Source organism: Pongo abelii, chromosome 4, assembly GCF_028885655.2.
Source record: "Pongo abelii isolate AG06213 chromosome 4, NHGRI_mPonAbe1-v2.0_pri, whole genome shotgun sequence".
In the NCBI taxonomy this organism is placed as follows: domain Eukaryota; kingdom Metazoa; phylum Chordata; class Mammalia; order Primates; family Hominidae; genus Pongo; species Pongo abelii.
Window position 1 is genome coordinate 181,772,526 of NC_071989.2, and position 20,133 is coordinate 181,792,658.

Sequence of the window (20,133 nt, forward strand, 5' to 3'; positions counted from 1 at the left end):
GGGCCTCACCGCTGCCTAAGTTTCCATTCGATCAAATTTTGAAGCATAGAGGTCAGAGACTTCAGGCAGGAATCTGAACTATTTAAGGGCTCTTCAAAAAGCAAATAAAATTGTTTTGTATAGATGTCATCGAACTCATGCCTCAGACTAGAATTTCAAGGCCCTCCACCACATTCCATTTACACTACCCCCACCCACACCTCCCCGGGCCCTTGCGTACCTCTCCCTACAAGGCCACTGCCCACCCACACCACCCACCCTCCCACGCACTCGCCATGCTGGGCCTGACTCCCTGACGCCATCTGGCGTCCCCCACCTGGAATGTGCTCCCGACTGCTCCACCAGCGCGCTCCTTCCCTGCATCCTGGGAGTTCTGCTGAGGACTCCCTCCTCCACTGAGGCTCATTCCACCGAAGTTTGTGAGCACACGCTCTGTGCTGAGGCTCAGGGAGCCCTCGTCCTGGGGGTGTTGACGGGGGTAGGAGAGGCTTGTGGGACAGACGCAACTGGACCCCTAAGCACCCCTGTACCCTGCAGGCACCTGGGCCCTGGTGGGAGGGGGCACACCTGAAGATTATGAAAAAGGACTAGGATGCCTGCATCACAAGTCCACAAGTCCACAAGGCCCCTCAGCTTTTCACCGATTCCCATCCCATCCAGGCAGTGCAATGCCTTGGAAAGGGCATGGGCTCTGGGCCCCCTGTCCCTGGGCTCGGATCCTGCCTCTGCCTCCTCTTGGTCTTATGATCTTGGCCAGCCAGCTGTGCTCCTCTGAGCCTGGTTTCGTTGACGTGAAGGGAGAACAGTACCCTTGTTAAACACTGGATCAACTCATTGAGCGTGGATATTAATAGTAATGATAAAAACAGTAGACATTTATTGAGCACTTACTGTTTACTAAGACCACACTTAGCATTGCTCTTGTTCTCATTTGATCTTCTCAGCAACCCCTATGATTGTCCCCATTTTACATCTGGGGAAACTGATGGATGGGAAGCCCCTTGCCCAAGTCAATCAGCCAAGAGGTGGCAGAGCCAGGATTTGAACCCTGGTAGCCTAGGCTTCCCCTGCGCTGCTGTATTTTCTTTACCAAGAAGGGTCTGGAATCAGCCCTCAAGAGAGAGATGTCTCACACATACACACACACACACACACACAGACTCACACTCACTAACACACACACACACACTCACTCTCCTGCCCTGAGGCAGCGAACAGCTTGACCTGGCAGTCCTCCAGCAGCCCTGTGAAGTAGATGGAATCTTTATCCTTATTTTCCTCTTTTTCTCTCCTTTCCTCTCTCCCTCCTTCCTTTCCTTTCTTATTTTCTTATTTTAGTGAGGTATGTGTAACTTACATACAGCAAAGTACACAAATATTAAGGTAGAGGCCTGATGAATTTTCACCTGTGTTTACACACGTAACCATCACTCTGATGAAGACATAATACATTCTATCACCAAAGAAGGGTCCCTTGAGCCCCTCCCAGTCAGTAGCCCCCACCACTATTATTCTGACTTCCATTGCCATAGATTACTTTTGCTGATGTTCAAACTGATTAAAAGCTTTTCCAGTTTTACAGATGAGGAAGCTGAGGCTCAGAGAGGTGAAGCAGTGTGTCCTAGGTCTCCCAGCTCCTAAGTGGCAGAGCCAGGAGGTGAGCCCACACCTGTCTGCCACTGCCTCCATAGGCCTTCCCACTGCCCACACTGGTGACAGGGGAGTCAGGTCCATGGAAGTCCTCAAACCACAATGAATCCACAAAAAACATTTGCTTTTCTTCCAGGTGGGTTGATTTCTGGCAGCCCGTTGGCCTTTTAAACTCAGTTCAGCCCTAGCCAATGAAGTTAGTTAGCCTTGGCAGGCCCCTGCCGTGGGGTGGTTGTGGGTGAGCTCGTGGCGCTGGCTGGAGTGGCAGGAAGCCAGCAGCCCTGGAACATTTGCCTTGGACAAGAGAAGGCGGCTTTATTGACCTCATCAGGCAGCCCAGGTGATTGAATTGTGTTTATCCCACAGCCTGGGGCCCTCCAGGAAGGAGCCTGGGAGCAGCCAGTTCTGGCCTTACATAACCAGCCTGGCCAGAGCGCCGCAGGCCGTCCCTGCCCAGCACCGCCGCCCCCTTGTTCTGGGTGGCCTTCTAGCCCTGCGGAGCCTGTTCTCTGCTTATTCTGGTTAGGAAGACAGGGACCCACGCCTAGGAGAGGCTTCTTGGGGCCTTGTGGGTGAGCTCACCTTGGCGCCACACCCGGGATTCACTTTGCTCTTGGCTGAGGTCACCTCCAGAGGGTTGCCAGTGGATGACATCATCCCACAATCCCTCAGTGCTGTGCAGAGGCCCAGCGTCGCCAGGTGGGAAAGGTGAGTTACTTCAAGGAAGAGTCTCAGGTGGCTTCCTGGCTGGGAAGGGGAACGCAGGCGCTCCTTAGTTGACTGTGTGTTAATCACCCAGCAATTTCATTACTCAACAGCTCTCCAGAGTTGCACATTACAGCTGGGGTACAAATTGGGTGCTGAAGGCCAGGCAGAGCATTTGGCTGTAGGGAGGCCAATCCTCCTCAGGCCTGTTACCAGCGGGTCTTTGTTCTTAGACCTGGGGTTCTTGGCCTCACGGATTCCAAGGAATGGAACCTTGGGCCATGCGGTGAGTGTTATAGCTCTATTGGAAGCCGTGGGTCACGGAAAAGAACTGTGGAACCCAGCGACTACTGTTCAGCTCATTTAGGACAAACCCAGGCACTTAGCCACACAGGAACAATGGCCAGCCTCTAGCCCGATCGGGAGCGGCAATGGGAGCCTCTCTGGATAAGCACAGCGGACACCCTGCCGGATCCAGAGGGGTGGAAGTCAGCGGCGGGTCTGTGACGACTGCGATCAGCACCGCGAGCTTAAAGCTCAGCTCGAGCTGGAACAAACATGGATCAGAAGAATGTGCAGTTGCAAGACTTAATAGAGTGAAAACAGAGCTCCCATACAAAGGAAGGACCCAAAGGGCGTTGCCAGATCCAGCTTGAATGCCTGGGTTTATATCCCCATCATTGTCCCTCCCCCTGTGCTCTCAGGCGATAGATGATTTGACTATTTCTTTACCTCCTGCTTTTAGCCTAATTGGTATTTTAGTGAGCTCCCTTTACTACCTGATTGGTTGGGTGTGAGCTGAGTTACAAGCCCCGTGTTTAAAGGTGGGTGCGGTCACCTTCCCCAGCTAGGGTTAGGAATTCTTAGTTGGCCTAGGAAATCCAGCTAGTCCTGTCTCTCATAACCTCCTGGGCTCCTGTTTGCCCCTCTCCCTCCAGCTCCTTTGTTCTTGGTGGCCTCTGACTGGGGCCAACACTACAAGCAAGGTCAAGCGCAGGCCCCTGTCTCCCCTCTCCCATCCTAAGGCTTCCCAGGACCAGGGCCCTCCTTCATTTTCTTCTTTGACCCTGATGCTGAGGAGTGGGCTGGGAGGCAGCCTGAGCTGTGGAAAGCCTGGGTTGAGATTCTAGCTCGGCCATTTCCTAGCATGTGACCCTGGGGATGGGACACACCCTCTCCGAGCCTGTTTCCTGGTTTTAAGATGGGGCTCAGGGCATTTCACAGGCGCGCGTGGGACGGCGTGAATGCACGTAGTAGGCCTCCCCCAGCTTAACGAGTGGGGGCCCATCTGTTGCACTCTTGTCTCTGGGAATATCGTTGTGGGCCCCACAGAGAAGCCCCAGATGTCAGAGCCCACCGTTCCTTGTGAACAGCATCACACCAGGTGTAGGGGTGCAAAGATGTGGTCTTAGTAAAAACGAAATTCCTTCGCCTTGGTCTGACTCATCTTTCCCTAAGATGTGGCCATTTACAAAGCTCTCTTGGAGTCTTCATTGCTTAGATAGGGCAGTTCTCTTTTATTTTACAGCCTAGGGACTAGACCCAAGGGGCCTAATAAATGTTTAAAATAACCACAGCCCAGCCACCTGAAGCACTGCCCCTTCAGCTGTTCCCTAGGGCAGGCCTTTAGATTTGGTTCCCTCTGGGTGGGGGACATTATCTGGGAATCAGATGCAGCCATCAGATATCCAGCAGCTACTTGGGGATGCCTCCAAGACACCTGGGCTCAGCACAGCCTCTGGCACTCAGTACCTCCCCCTCCTGCTGGTCCTGCTCCTCTTCCAAGGGCTCTCAGCCCAAAGAATGGGTCCAGGAAGAAACACAGCAGTGTGTCTGCATTCCCCCCTCGCCTCACCCCACTCCGCCCCAGTCCCATCCATCAGCAAGTCCCGCCTGCTCTACGTGGGTTCCTACAGCCCTCCTCCTCTCCATTCCCATCCCACCCCATCCAAGGCGGCGCCATCCCCCGCCTGGTCTCCCTCTTGCACAGCAGCCTCTCCAGTGGGTCTTCTTCGCAGCAGCCAGAGGGAGTCCGTGAGAGTGCAAGCCTGACCCCATGGCTATGCTCATATCAAGTCTAAGGGCCTCAGCCGGGCACGGTGGCTCATGCCTGTAATCCCAGCATTTTGGGAGGCCGAGGTGGGCAGATCACCTGAGGTTAGGAGTTCAAGACCAACCTGGCCAACCTGGTGAAACCCCACCTCTACTAAAAATACAAAAATTAGCCAGGCATGGTGGTGCATGCCAGTAGTCCCAGCTACTTGGGAGGCTGAGGGAGGAGAATTGCTTGAACCCGGGAGGCGGAGGTTGCAGTGAGCCGAGATCGCATCACTGCACTCCAGCCTGAGGGACAGAGCGAGACTCTGTCAAAAAAAAAAAAAAAAAAAGTCTAAAGGCCTCGTGCAGCCTCCTTATACTGCAACCACGGTGACCTTCATTCAGTTCCCCAAACCAGCCATACCCTCCCCAACCTCCAGGCCTTTGCACATGCTGCCAGGATGATGCCTACGCATCCCCCAGACCTCAATCACACCTCAGAGAAGTCTTCCCAGCCCCTTCTCCCCAAAGGTCAGTGGCCCTGTAGTCCCTGTCACGGCCCCCTGCAGCTTTCTGTCAAAGTACTAATCAGCGTTGGGGGTGGCAACATATTTAGGAGCTGAGTGATGTCTGGTTCTTGTGTCTATAAGCTTGAAGAAGGCAGAGACAGCGTCTGTCTGATTCATTGCTGTTTCTGGCTCCTGACAGGTAGTAGGTACTCAAAAAGTATTTGTTGAGCGAATTTGGATTGCTAACAGATGCCACCACTGTGCTGCTGACAGCAAGGTGACATGGCTGTCTGTGGAGCCACCAGCCCCTAAATATGGCCGATGTGGTAGACAGAATAATGGCTCCCCGCCCCCCCTGATGTCTAGGTCCCTGTCCCTGATGCGTGTGGCCACGTTACCTTGCGTTCAAAAGGAACTTTGCAAATGTGGTTACATTAAGGATCTCGAGATGGGGAGAGGATCCTGGGTTAGCCAGGTGGACTGGATGAGTTCCTGTAAGAGAGAGGTGGAGGCCAGGCACCGTGGCTCATGCCTATAATCCCAGCACTTTGGGAGGCTGGGGGGCGGGTGGGGGTAGATCACGAGGTCAGGAGTTCAAGACTAGCCTGGCCAATATGGTGAAACCCCACCTCTACTAAAAATACAAAAATTAGCTGGAGTGGTGGTGCGTACCTGTAGTCACGGCTACTCGGGAGGCTGAGGCAGAAGAATTGCTTGAACCTGGGAGGTGGAGGTTGCAGTGAGCCGAAATCTCACCACTGCAGTCCAGCCTGGGTAACAGAGTGAGACTGTCTCAAAAAAAAAAAAAAAAGAGAGAGGTGGAGGTCAGAGAAGGGGGAAGCTGCTGGCTTTGGAACTGGGAGAAGGGGCCACAAGCCTAGGCAGCGCCTAGAAGCTGAAAAAGGCAAGAAAATGCATTCTCCCAAGAACACAGCCCGTTTTAGACTTCTGACCTCCAAAAGCGTAAGACAATACATGTGTGTTGGTTTAAGCCATTCCCGTTGTGATAATTTGTTACAGCAGCCACAGGAAATTAATACAGCCATCCAGTTGTTTCTCAGAACCGGTTCTGCCCCTAGGGATGAGCATCAGGGAATTCCTGGCTTCCCAGCTGCGGGGAGGGGACCTCAAGAAAGGAGGCTGTAAGGTCCTCTGTGCCTTTTGGCGCCAGGCCCTGATCCCTTATAAGACCCCTATTTCTCATTTTAGTGTTCAAACCACCTTATTTGTAGTGGATGGTGTTATCCCCACTTAACAGGTGTGTTCACAGAGGTGAGCATAGGAAGTGCCAGAACCAGAATTTGAACTTAAATCTGTCTGACTGAAAGATATGCTCTTACCACTGTGCTATCCCACCCCACCCCTTCTCTTTCCTGAGCCCCAGCCCTCCCCTCTTTTTTTTTTTTTTTTTTTTGGAGACGGAGTTTCACTCTTGTTGCCCAGGCTGGAGTGCAGTGGTGCAATCTCAGCTCACTGCAACCTCAGCCTCCTGGGTTCATGATTTTCAGCCTCCCAAGTAGCTGGGATTTCAGGCATGCGCCACCATGCCCAGCTAATTTTGTATTTTTAGTAGAGACGAGGTTTCACCATGTTGATCAGGCTAGTCTTGAACTCCTGACCTCAGGTGATCCACCCACCTTGGCCTCCCAAAGTGCTGGGATAACAGGCGTGAGCCACTGCGCCCAGCCCAGCCCTCCCGTCTTGAGAGGTAAGGCTGCACTTGAAGAGTGCAGCCTAGACCCGTGCCTGAGGGCACAGGAGGTGCAGGCTCTGCCCAGATGGAGTCTGGGTTATCTAAGTTGTGGTCACCAAGTGAAGTGGTCCCCGGCTGTCCCCTGCAGCTGAGATCTTTGCCGCCATCTCAACAAAGGTTCCTATACTTGTCTTTCCCCTAGTGTGAACGAGCTCTATGTCGATGACCCAGACAAGGACAGCGGTGGCAAGATCGACGTCAGTCTGAACATCAGTTTGCCCCATCTGCACTGCGAGTGTGAGTACTCCACACAGCCCCTCCCTCCAGCAGGACACCTCCTTAGGGCAAATGTGTGTGTGCAGAAATGGCAAGATCTCCAGGACAAGCCAAGCCAACATATGGTTCTCCCCACTCTTTTTTGGAGGAGAATATAATTGAGTATGCATGCACTTGGAGGTTTTCTGGCATAATAAACACAAGACACTACTCATAGGGGTTACCCCTGAAGAGCAGCTGATTTGGTGCAGGGGGGTGGGGTGTCTCTTAGGGTCATGTTACAGCTTCGCAGCAAAGCCTGAGAGTCTCATGCAAGTGACTTGTTGAGGGGAGGAAGCTGTAAAGGAGTGAAAGACGCAGGATAGGGCAGTACGACAGGATAAGCAAAGATATGTGTTCAGCTGAAGTCCGAACTCAGCCTGATCTCACAGGATGCTGTGGGGTATGAATGACACCATAGCATTTGTCACACCCAATAGCAATGGGACCAGGCTGTTATTATCCATGTCATTGGGTAATGGCTGCAGAGTGGTGTGCGTGGCAGGGGTCACATCACCTCCCAAGCATCTCAAACGAGAAGACCTCCGGTCAGCCAAGAGCATTCATCTGGAGAAGGGTGCAGCTCTGAGTCACTGCTGACACCTACAGAAGCTGGAGCGGTCCACCATCCATGAGAGAGTGCACGACAGGGCTCAAGAGCATCTGCGACAGTGAAGGGCTGGGAGATTACCTTTTTGACTTCACACCTATTTTGTTTTAACCAAAAGAATGAATTACTTCTTTTTTTGAGACGGAGTTTCACTCCTGTCACCCAGGCTGGAGTGCAATGGCACGATCTCAGCTCACTGCAATCTCTGCCTCCTGGGTTCAAGCGATTCTTCTGCCTCAGCCTCCCGAGTAGCTGGGATTACAGGTGCGCACCACCATGCCAAGCTAATTTTTGTATTTTTAGTAGAGATGGAGTTTCATCATGTTGGCCAGGCTGGTCTTGAACTCCTGACTTCAGGTGATCCACCCACCTCAGCCTCCCAAAGTGCTGAGATTACAGGCATGAGCCACCGTGCCTGGCCCAGAATGGATTACTTCTACAAAACAAAACTCATTTGAAGTCTGATTTGGAGTCAGATCCTGGCTGCTTTGCTGGCTAAAACTGTGACCTTGGCTAGGGTGACCTCTCCAAGCCACAGCTTCCTCATCTGCAAAATGGGCTTAGTAATGTCTGTTGTCTGAGGTTCTTGGGAGAATCTAATGCCATGGTCCCTAGACTTGTCAGCGAGTGGACTGGGCGCCCTCTCCTGGACTGGGGTTCCAGCCGTCCCTCTGCCCAGCCTGGCACAGAGCCTGCTGCAGGCCCTTCTCTCCCCACCCCCTCTTCCTGTTAAAGGACACAGCTGAGAGAACACTGCGTGCATCTCTGGCCAGAGATAGGAAGAGTCTCAGCCCTGTCATTGCTTTTGGTGAGATTTACGTCACAATTTTGAATCTTCGCTGGGCCCCAAGCCAGGGAACCTGTTGAAATAGGTCGGTCTTATTTTTTGTTATTTTTTTTTCTTTCACTTAGAAAAATAATTCATCTGGCAGATTCTCATTCAGGAGTGACTGTCTCTCTGGAACAAGGAAATTCTTAGTCAGACCAGAGGACTGGGACAAGTGCGGTAGGAAAGGGAAGAGATGTGGTTCCAGGAGGGGCCAGGCAACCTCCACCCCATGCCCTGCCATGCCCTGCTGGATCTGTGGGGCTATAACCTGAACCCCCAACCCCCTCACCCCTGTTAGAGCCCAGCATTCTGGCTTTTCTTTAAAAGAACTTCACATTTTTATTATAGGAAAAAACGCATGCTCATCATTATACTTCTGGAAAACACAGGGAAGCAAAAGAGATCACCCATAATTCTGCCACCCAAGAGCAGTGTCGGTGACATTTTGACATCATGCTGTCCAGCTGGCCTTCCTTTCTGTGTTTCTGAACATAGCTGAGATCATACTGCATGTATGATCTCATATCCTGCTTTTAAAAATAATATTCTTCATTATACAACTAATAGAATACATTTTAATCTTTAAAAAGACATACATTCAAAAATACAAAAATAATATGTTTTTTAAAAAGCAAAAGTACCCCTCCCCTGTCCCCCTTCTTGTCCCAGCATGCCATCTTCCCCAAAGGACACCTCTGCTAGCAGGTGGGGCCCCCGTTCCCCACCCCTACATGTGTGTGCGTGTCTGTGAACATATATTGGGTTTGGGGTTTTTTTTGTTGTTATTGTTGTTTTTTCTTTTTACATAATTAATTGGGACCCTACCATATGGGAACCTTCTGGAGTTTCTTTTTTTTTTTCTAGCTAGTGTCTTGGAGCTGTTCTCATATTACTCATAATATGAGTAAAATAATAACAGCTGCCATTTATTCCATTCTTCCAGGCCAGGCCCTGTCCTGTGTCCTTTGGCTATATTAAATGCATTGGGATTTGAGGTGTCTTAGCAGAATGGCTGAAGGGTGTGGGCTCAGAAGCAAATCTACCTGGATTTCATTCCAGGCTCTGGTGTTTCCTAGCTGTGAGGTCTCTGTGCCTCAGTTTCCCTAGATGTAGAATGGGACTGATAATCTTATCTTCCCCACAGGGGTGTTTAAATGGTGTTTTTTTGTTTTGTTTTGTTTTGTTTTGTTTTGAGACAGAGTCTCACACTGTCACCCAGGCTGGAGTGCGATGGCGTGATCTCAGCTCACTGTAACCCCTGCCTCCCGGGTTCAAGCCATTCTCCCGCCTCAGCCTCCTGAGTAGCTGGGCTTACAGCCACCTGCCACCATGCCCAGCTAATTTTTTGTATTTTTAGTAGAGATGGGGTTTCACCAAGCTGGCCAGGCTGGTCTCGAACTCCTGACCTCTGGTGATCCACCCGCCTCAGCCTCCCAAAGTGCTGGGATTACAGGCGTGGGCCACCGTGCCCGGCCAAGAAGGTGTGTTCTTACATAAAAGGCACTTAGAAGAGAGTCTAGCACATAGTAAGTGCTATTTTACTTCTCTTTTCTTTCTTTCTTTTTCTTTTTTGAGATACAGTTTTTCTCTGTTGCCCAGGCTGGAGTACAGTGGCATGATCTCAGCTCACTGCAACCTCCGCCTCCCGGGTTCAAGCGATTGTCCTGCCTCAGCCTCCCGAGTAGCTGGGATTACAGGCTCCTGCCACCATGCCCAGCTAATGTTTTGTGGTTTTAGCAGAGATGGGGTTCGCCATATTGGCCAGGCTGGTCTCGAACTGCTGGCCTCAAGTTATCCGCCCACCTTGGCCTCCCAAAGTGCTGCGATTACCGGCGTGAGCCACTGTGCCCAGTCCTATTTTACTTTTCTTTAATCCTCACAACAAGCCTGTGATAGAAGAGGAAACTGAGGCACAGAGATTAAGTAACCTGCTCGAGGTCTCAGCACTAGTAACTCAGCCACTGATCTGCTCTCAGCCTCCTCCACCCACCTGCATTTAGCCCATTCTTTGTACCTGCCGCACGGCACTGGGAAGAGGGCTGTTCCACTGGCTCCAGTGACAAGCAGTTGAATTTCTTCCAATTGCCACTATTTCAGATAAGGTTGCCTGAGCAGCTTTGCACACACATCTGGACACACATCGTGGATCTAGAGGACAGGCTGCCAACATTGGAACTGCTGAGTGAAATGCGGACCTGCTTGTGTTTTCTCTAAACTTCACATTATACCATTGGCATTTCCAGTGTCCCGTGGACCCGTGAGGGTCTTTTCGAATGGCTCCAGCACGTTCCCTTCTATGGATGGATCCTCACTTACTTCTCTGTCCTCATCAAGGAATACAGAGTTGTTCCCAATTTTCCCTTTTAAGGTTGTCCCTCTTTAAAATTGCTTCCAGCTGTTCTTCCTCCGTATGGCACCTCCTTTCTAGCGCTTCTGCCAAGGACATTCCTACATTTCCATAGTTCACAGGGATCATCTCACCACTGGCTACTTGGACCATCTCTGGGGATGCAGTTGGCATTGGCCTGCCCATTTTACAGATGGGGAAGCCATCTGAGTCACAGTGAGGTGACAGAGGGCAGGGCCTGTCTTTTCCCTTTGTGCATCCCTGGTGCTTATCATAGAGCCTGGTAGCATAGGCGATGGGTAAAGGAATGTGTGAATGAATGAATAAGTGAATGATGGGTGAATGGATGAGGGGCCTGAGCCTATTCACCCCATAAACCCAAAAACGCTCTGAAGGCCAGGAACGGTGGCCTACACTTGTAATCCCAGCACTTTGGGAGGCTGAGGCAGGTGGATCACCTGAGGTCAGAAGTTCAAGACCAGCCTGGCCAACATGGTGAAACCCCGTCTCTACTAAAAATACAAAAAAATTTTTTTTGTATAGGTGGACACCTATAATCCCAGCTACTTGGGAGGCTGAGGCAGGAGAATTGCCTTAATGCAGGAGGCGGAGGTTGCAGTGAGTCGAGATCATGCCATTGCACACCAGCCTGGGCAACAGAGCGAGACTCTGTCTCAAAAAAAAAAAAAAAAAAAAATACGAAGACTATCTGAGATACAAGAGCTAACATTTATTAAGCACTTTCCACCTAGCATTCATCAGACCCTAAGCATTTTCTACATCTGTGAACTATTTGATCCCCATAATCTTTCAAGGAAGGTTCAATTATGGTCAACCCCCCATTTTACAGAGAAAGAAACTGAGGCATCCAGAGGTTAAGTACCTGAGGCAGGACCCAGATTCAGAGGATCAGTATGGCAGACCCCAGGGTGGCCCCGGGACCCCTACTATGCACTGCCTCCCCTCGGCCTCATATTTAGCAGAGTCATTACCCTGTCCCCTGTAGTCTTTGGACCCCAGACCATGAGCTCCTGGAGGGCCCCAGCCCGGCCTGCCGCTGGAATGGATGAATGAAGGCTCTCAGAGAGAACAGGCTGGCCCCCATCCTCCCGTGTCTCTGGGTTTGTGACTGTCGTCTCCCTTTGGCTCCTGCAGTGGTCGGGCTCGACATTCAGGATGAGATGGGCAGGCACGAAGTGGGCCACATCGACAACTCCATGAAGATCCCGCTGAACAATGGGGCAGGCTGCCGCTTCGAGGGGCAGTTCAGCATCAACAAGGTATGGAAGCCCTCCCTCAGCCCTTTCTACCTGCTCCCCTTTCCTGCTGTCTCCTCGCTCCCTGGAAACTGGTTGTGGAGGCACTCACTCGACCTGACCCCAACACAGCCCCCAACAAGTGAGGGTTCGTGTCCAGCTGCCTGGCCATTCCTGCTGAGAATCTGGATGGGGGGTCCAGGCTCCCTGGGGTTTTAAGCCCCTGATGGCTGGTTCAGGAAGGAGCTACTCTTCTCTCCAATGAGGGAGGCAATGATGAGAAGACCCGAGGATTTGCAGCCCCCAGCCCTGGGTTCAAGTCCCAGCTGTACCCCCTCTTGGCCCTTACAAGTCACTTGACCCATCTTAGGCTGAGGATGTGATGGTGGTAGTAGTATCACGATACCACCCACTTCACAAAGTTTGTGTGGGGATTAAATGAGCTAATGCAGATTCATTCATTCAGAAAAATTTTTGAACGAGCACCTTCTGTGTTCCAGGGTCGGTGATAGGCTCTGGGGCAGCGTTCCTGGGCTGGTTGGGCTTCCATTCTGTTGGAGGGAGACAGTCTACAAACCAGAAAGCATCAGGGATGCTAAGTGCAGTGATGAGGAATAAAGCCAAGGGGAGTGAGATGAGGTGGGCTTGAAAGTACCTTGTCCGCTCTGAAGGACCATTCAAGGTTCACTGTTGTTTTGTCCTCAGAACCAGGAGCTTCAGATCCTAAGTCAAGTGGGTGAACGCAGTGCCCTTGGGAGGGCCGAGGCACCCGGTGACAGCTGGCAGGGTTTTGCTCAGCACGTGCCGGCCTTCCTCGAAGCTCAGTACTGTCACAGTGGAGCCTCTCAACAACACTGTGAGGCAGCACCATTTGACAGGTTAGGATGCTGGGGCCCAGAGAGGTTAAGTGTCTTGCCCGAGGTCACACAGCTATCTGCATGTCCCACAACTCCCCTTCCCAGCCCCAGCCAAACTGAGCCACTGGCCACTCCTGGCTTCTTCTTGTCTCTCCTGCAGCCTCTGCTCAGAACGCCCTTCCTCCAGACACTGACACCTGAGCTGGGGTTGCAAAGTCACTGGCCACATCCAGCCCAAAGATAAATTATGTTTGTCCAGTATAGCATTTAACTGCATCAGAACCAGTATGAAAAGATCAGGAATCCAGATTTCTGGCTTTTAAAAGTCAGAGGCTCTCACTACATTGGGTCCGTGTTCCCGCTATGACAATGACCTGGCACCAATGGGCAGTGTTCCCCTTTAGAGAGAGCGTGTGCTGTCCCTTCCCACAGTCCCTGGCAGGCGGCTGGAAGGCCAGGCCTGGTCATCTTTCAAGCAGGGTGGACTTCTTACGTGACAGTTCAGGGCTCCCTTAAGTGCTAAAGCAGAAGCCGCAAGGCTTTCTTAAGGTTTCGGCTGTTGCTGGGAGAAATCTGCTGCATGTTATGGGTCAAAGTGAGTCTCGCACCAGCCCAGGCCCTCAGGAGGAGGAGAATACCAGGAGGCAGGGATGCTGGGGGTCGTGGTTCACTGGGGGCTCTCTCTGCCCATGAGCTGCCACACAGCACCTTTGCCATGCCCCGTAATTTGGATTTTATGGTAGTTGTGATGGAAAGCCATTTGAGGGTTTTGAACAGGGAGGCAATGTAATCAGATTTATGCCTTAGAACTGGACTATCCAATAGGTTGCCACCAGCCACATAAGGCTATTTAAATTAATTCAAATTAAATAAAATGTACAATTCAGTCACTCATTCTCATCAACCACATTTCAAGTGCTCAAAGCCACGTGCTGGCTAGGGGCCACAGCGTTAGACAGTGCAGAGAGAAAGCACTTCCATCGCTGAGGAAAGTTCTGCTGGACAGCACACCCTTAGAAGGATGGCTCTGGTGGCCGGGCGCGGTGGCTCAAGCCTGTAATCCCAGCACTTTGGGAGGCCGAGGCAGGTGGATCACGAGGTCAGGAGATCGAGACCATCCTGGCTAACATGGTGAAACCCCGCCTCTACTAAAAATACAAAAAAAAACCAAAATTATCCGGGCGTGGTGGCGGGCACCTGTAATCCCAGCTACTCGGGAGGCTGGGGTGGGAGAATGGCGTGAACCCGGGAGGTGGAGCTTGCAGTGAGCCAAGATCGCACCACTGCACTCCAGCCTGGGCGACAGAGCGAGACTCCGTCTCAAAACAAAAACAGGATGGGGCTGGGCTGGAGAGGGTGGCAGGCAGTGGTTGTGGCAGTGGAGCTGGGGAGATGTGGTCGGATTAGGGAGGTAGAATCAATAAGACTCCATGAAGAATCGGATGTGGGGGTGAGGGCACACGTGGAATCAAAGAAACCTTTGACATCTTTGTCTTGACAACCAGGTGGTCCTGTTTCTAGACGTGGAAGCTTAGAAACTAAGCCTGGATTCTGTGGGAAGCAGGTAGGGCTGGGCACTGGTCATTCCACTCTGGTTTCCTTTGGGGTTCCCATTAGGTGTCTACAGGGAGAGGTGAAATTGGAAGTTGGAGGTGTGGAGAGTACAGGAGAGGGTTCTGGACCACAGATGTTGAGGTGAGAGTCATCAGTGAATAGATGATGTTGGAAGTCATGGGTCCTCAAAGTGGGGGCTCCTTAAGCCTCCAGGCCAGCAGCATCAGCATCACCTGGGAGATTGTTAGGAATGCAGATTCTCAGGCCCCCCTCAGACCCACTGACTCTGTGCTAGAACAAGTGCCCCTCAGAGATTCCGATGCCACTGAAGTTTGAGGAGCATTGGTTTAAGCAAGATTACCTACGGAGAGGCCGTAGATCCGTGTGCTAAACCTGGGGTCCACAGGCACCCCCAAGAAGAGCGGATTGAATGCAAGAGATCTATGAAGTTGGATGGGGGAAAAGTTGACATCTTTATTTTTGCTAAACTCGAACTAAAGTTTAGCATTTCCATCTGCGATGAATGTAGGCCACAAACCACAGCAGTATTAGCAGTGCCTGGGACCTCCTCAACAACAGAAATTGCCGATATTTATAGCACGTTACAGTTGTTGCAGATAATTTCCAGAGACTGTTTATATGCATCACTGTTTTAAAATTACAGTGATTGGCCAGGCGCAGTGGCTCACACCTGTAATCCCAGCACTTTGGGAGGCCAAAGTGGGTGGATCACTTGAGGAGTTCAAGACCAGCCTGGTCAACATGACAAAACCCCATCTCTACAAAAAAATACAAAAGTTAACCAAGCCTATGCTTGTAGTCACAGCTACTCGGGAGGCTGAGGTGGGAGGGTCTTCTGAGCCCAGGGAGGTAGAGGCTTCAGTGAGCTGAGATTGCACCACCACACTCCAGCCTGGGTGACAGAGTGAAACCCTTAATCAATCAGTCAATAAAAATTACGGTAATTATTAGACCCACCACTAGGTCATCTTATTTGATGCATCAGTAAAGCAGCATATTCAAATGTGGATTTTTAAATATTTTAATTACTATTTAAATATCTCTTTACTTTGTAATCCTACGCATTTTACACATTAAAACATTTTAAGCATTTAAAACATAGGTATCATTACACTGGCAAAGGATCATCCGTGGCACCAAAAGCCTTAAGAACCTAAGGTCTGGAGAGAATTGCAGTTTGAGGACTGAGTTCTGGCGCCCCCCAGTCACTTCGAGGTGGGGAGATGCAGGGGTAACAAAAGGTGCAAGAAGGGGCAGTCAGACAGGAAGGAGGAAGCAAAGGCTGGGCGGAGCCTGCAGCCTGGAAAAGAACATATGTATAGATATCAAAGAGCAGGGCTGGCGCTGCCAGGCTCAGGAAGGCCAGGTTGGAATGGACAGTGATCTAAGTGCTGCAGAGGGTGCTCCAGAAAACGCTGATGATGAGGAGAGAAGGGGCCGCTGCAGGAGCCACGTCCTTACGAAGCAAGCGGAGCCAGATGCAGGCCACAGTTGGGGGTTTAAGGCCTTGGAGAGGTTCACAGTGCCAGCAGGCAGGTGGGGGGATTGGTGGGGGACCTCTGCTGGGCCTCCATACCCTCCCTCTGTCCCCACCTCATCCTCTTGGGGAACCACTACTCACCCACAGGCCTCAGCTGATGGATGTGGGTCCCTCAGGGGAAGTCCTCCCTCCCCTTCCCTGCCCGCCCACATTCACTCCCCACCCCGTCCCTCATCACGCTGCGGCTGCTGTCTGTGCCTCCTCTTTGACTCGGCCTCTCCCTTTGACCACTCCACTCAGGCTTTCGTGCTATTGAGCATCCACCTTACGCCTGGCTCTGTGCTTGGTGCTGGGCTGCAATGGGAGAGAAACAGCCATGCTCCCCGCCGTTGGTGGCCAGTGGTCTATAACGGGGACAGCCAGTGCTCAGGTAAACAGGAAATGTGTGATTTTGATAAAGCAGCCATGAAGAGAATGATGGGGTGCTGTGGTGGAGAATGAAAGAGGAGACCCCTGAGGTTACAAACGAAGCCCTGTCTGAAGACTGAAGATGAAGTTGAAGATGCACAGATGAACAGACGTGCACGCACACCTCCTCATTGTGGGCCCCCTGCCCCCAGGGAGATGCAACCACCTGGGCTGAAAAAATATATGTGCCCCAGATGGTGATCAAAAAGGGATCCTGCTTATTCAAGCACCTGGAGTGACAACCCACGAGACAGCCCTGCCACCAAGCCCTCCCACCTCTTGGCAAACATGCCCAAGACTGCAGTCTGCTCCCCTTAGAATGGGCTATGCTGGAGCCCCCAGCCAGCTCTGGGTGAACTTGTCCTTTGGGGTCAGACAGACCTGTGGTCAAGGATCCCGGCTACCATAGTCACTGGTTGAATGACTCTGGGCAGTTTAGCTTCTCTGAGCCTCAGGTTCGTCATCTGTAAAATGGGGATAATAATACCTCACAGGCTGTGAAACATGAACAAACTCTGCAGTAGAGACTGGACAAGCATCCTGGCCTGCCTTATCTCCTGTCAGTGCAAAGTTTCCATGACCTCATCAGCTGGCACCCACCTTACAAGTGCGCCTGTGAAAGGCACATGGAGGGCGTCCAAGAAATGGGTCCTCTCTGGTCAGCGGAGTGCCAGGGAGTCTTTGAAAGGCTCACACCAGCCTTTGTTAGACCCACGTTATGGCTGCCACGTACTGGGTTCTTACCCAGCCCTTTTCACATATTAGCTCCTTTAGTCTTCACAGTAGCCTGGAGGAAACTGAGGCACGGGAGGTTAAGTGACCTGGTCAAGGTCACGCAGCCAGGATTTTCACACAGGCAGCCTAGCACCAGGTCCCTGGCCCTCTGAGCTCCCAACATCTTGGTTACACATGTCATGACCAGCTGTGTCTGTGTGCCCCGGGTCACAGCCTAGGGCACCCTCTGCCCCATACTCCTGGAGGGAGTAGAGACCGTCCCCCACCCCAGCCCAGCCACTCTCCCTTTGAGGAACCGCCCATCAAGAGGTGCTCAAAGAAGCCACCGGGGTCCGTGTGCTGTGATGGCAAGGTCAGCAGCCAGTCCCCACACCTCTCTCCCAGCATCAGGCTGAGACTTGTCCCATGGCCTCCTTATCCGACCCCCGGGAAGTTGGCCAGCAGCCAGATGTCAGAGTTTGCGTGTTTTGAGCAGCAGCGGCAGCCCCACCTGAGACCCCACGGTGACCTTGTTTCATCAGCCAGCCCCGCAGGAGGAGGACAGGATGGGGTGAGGGGTGTGGGGCCTGGCTCCAGCTATATGTTTTTAAAATCCATCAGAGACACTGACGTAGGTTCCTAAGTCACAGGCTCTAAAAGCGTTGCTGTTTCTTTCTTCAGCCCAGCATGTGCTGGTATGAGTCAGCCACCTGTGATGGATTTGGTGTGGAGGGGGAGTGGGTTCCTGAGTCACAGCCTCGCGCGGCCCGGCAGGGGTGGCAGGTGCTGAGGGGACAGCCTTCTTGACTCACTTCACTCCAGGAGCACAAGGCCCAGGCCCCACTCCCTGTTCTGAACTCTGCCATGGCCCGATCTGCAGAAGGAAGGCCCTGTGTCACTGTGTAGAAAAACTCTGGGAGGACACACGCCTTATGGCTGTGGGTTTCTTACTCCCAGGGGTGGTCAGCAACAGGGTCTTTAGTCTGACCGTGTCTCATGACTGTTTTATCATGAAAATGTATCCAGGCATTATTTTTATCAGTGAAAATGAGGCATAAATGTTAAAACTCACAGTGGGCTTTTCCTCACGCCCTGCCCGTGAGTGTTCCCTCTTCCGGGAGGGCCCTTCTTGGTTGGCTCCGATGACAAACGTGTTCACCCTACAAACCCGATCTGAGGCCAGCTGTGGGCTGCTTTGCATGCATCACCTCAATGAATCCTCCCAGTAACCTTCTGGCTTTACGCCCATTTTGCTGATGGAAAAACTGAGGCATGGAGTGGTTACTGACCTCGCCTAAGGCTCCCCACCTAGGAAGTGGGGCTGGGCTTGAGGACACGTGTAGAACTCAGAGCAACCGCTCTACCATGGGTTATTGGATCCCTGAAGCAGGCGATGCTGTCCCTCGAGGGAGATCTTGCCACGCTGTTGTTTCTGCTCCACTCCTGACCCAGCAAGTGTCCCTTCTCCACTGTAGCCTGCAGCTCGCTCCACTGCGAGTTTGCTGAGGCCGAGGCCACAGGCTGTCAGCTTGATGCCTCCCCTGTCAGTCACAAGCTCGGGCCCTGCTGAAGTAGGAATATTCCTGCAGGAAGTCCACAACTTTGTGTTTGAAACAGACATGCTTACAAAATCAGACTTTGATGGGCTGCTGCACAATAAGCTATATTCCCTCCTCAGACACAGCTCACACAGTCTTCTTTATTGGGCTGGAATAAGGTAAACCCTGAATTTTTCAGTGTGGCATTTGGGGACCTCTGATAAACAGCCCCAACTCCTCCCTTGTGCCTCTTTGTTTCCTGCTGCTGCCAGCACCGCCACCTCCATCTAATTTGGAGTTCAATAATACCAGACTCTTTTAGTTCCTTAGACAGCCCACATGCTGGGCAGTTTCTGTCCTCTGCACCTGTTCATGCCGTTCCCTCTGCCCAGATGCATTTCGCTCTCTTCCTGAGTAATGCAGTCTCACCTTCAGAGCCTTAACACAGGATGTCCTTTCCCCTGGGAAGCCCTCCCTGAATACAGCCTGCACCCTCAGGTGAGCCGGGGGCCTTCCCTGTAACCCCCATGGTCTGCAAATTCCTCTGGGCCAGGGTGGATCCCACAGAGTCTCATTGTCTGTTCCAAGACTGTGTCACAGGGGCTTGGCCAAGGCCAGATTCTTGTCTGCTCATCTCCCCAGTCCCGGCATCTCCTGAAGAACTGGCGCCATGTGGCCATCAGCCCAGGCTGCAGAGGTAGATGGCATCCAGGCATCAGAGGAGGGAGCAGTGTGTCCAATAGACGTGAGCTCAGACTGCAGCTCTCGACATATGACCTTCGCAAGTTTCTTCACTGCTCTGAGCCTCCATTTTCTTTTCTGTAAAATGGGAATTATCAGATGACAAAGTCAAAGGATTCAGTGTCGTTTGTTTAGTCATTCATTCATTCAATAAGTGTCTATTGAGCACCTGCTATGCGTCGGAGTCTGGGGAGCACAGCAGGGCGTGGACATGCTAATGGGAGGAGGCAGACGAGAACAGGATGGGTATGAGATGGCAGGTGATCCCAGAGGCTGTAGCAGGTAAGGGGATGAGGAATGGGGGCCAGGGTGCTCTTTTGCACAGGTGGACGTGGAGGGCCTCTCTGTTGGGCCCTGAAGGGCCGAGGGAGGGCCATGTGGAAGAGGGTCCCAGGAAGGGGTGCAGGCACAAAGGCCTAAAATGGGGCCAACTGGATGCTGTTCCCGGCACGGCAGGGAGACCAGACAGGAAGCAGCAGAGGACACAGCGGCAGGAGGCCAAGAGGTGGGGACATGATGCTTGGCCAGTGGCCAGATGTGGCCTGTGGGCCCCCACGAGGACATGGACCTGGACTCCGAGAGAATAGAAGCCGTGGAGGGTTCTGGGCAGAGGAGTGATGAGATCTGATGTAGGATTTAAAAAGATCTTAACAGTCATTATTGGGAAAAGGCCCAGGCTGTGGGGAACGTGGAAGCTGGGAGCCCAGGGAGGAGCCTGCCATTCTTGTCCATGAAGAAATGACCTTGGACCAGGGCAGCAGAGAAGAGGTCAGGCGCCAGGTGTGTTTGGAAGGTGGAGCTGACACGGT

At 52.1% G+C, this 20,133-nt stretch overlaps 1 protein-coding gene across 3 annotated transcripts in view; it reads left to right on the plus strand.

Annotated features, from left to right (window-relative positions):
* ERGIC1 (endoplasmic reticulum-golgi intermediate compartment 1) overlaps nt 1–20,133 on the plus strand; it is a 117,574-nt gene that overhangs the window by 68,118 nt on the left and 29,323 nt on the right. For all 3 annotated transcript variants that reach the window (XM_009241287.4, XM_024246878.3, XM_009241289.4), the window contains 2 exons: nt 6,797–6,891; nt 11,851–11,975. In XM_009241287.4, coding sequence (XP_009239562.2) covers nt 6,797–6,891; nt 11,851–11,975 — 220 coding nt within the window. The remainder of the gene's footprint in view (nt 1–6,796; nt 6,892–11,850; nt 11,976–20,133) is intronic.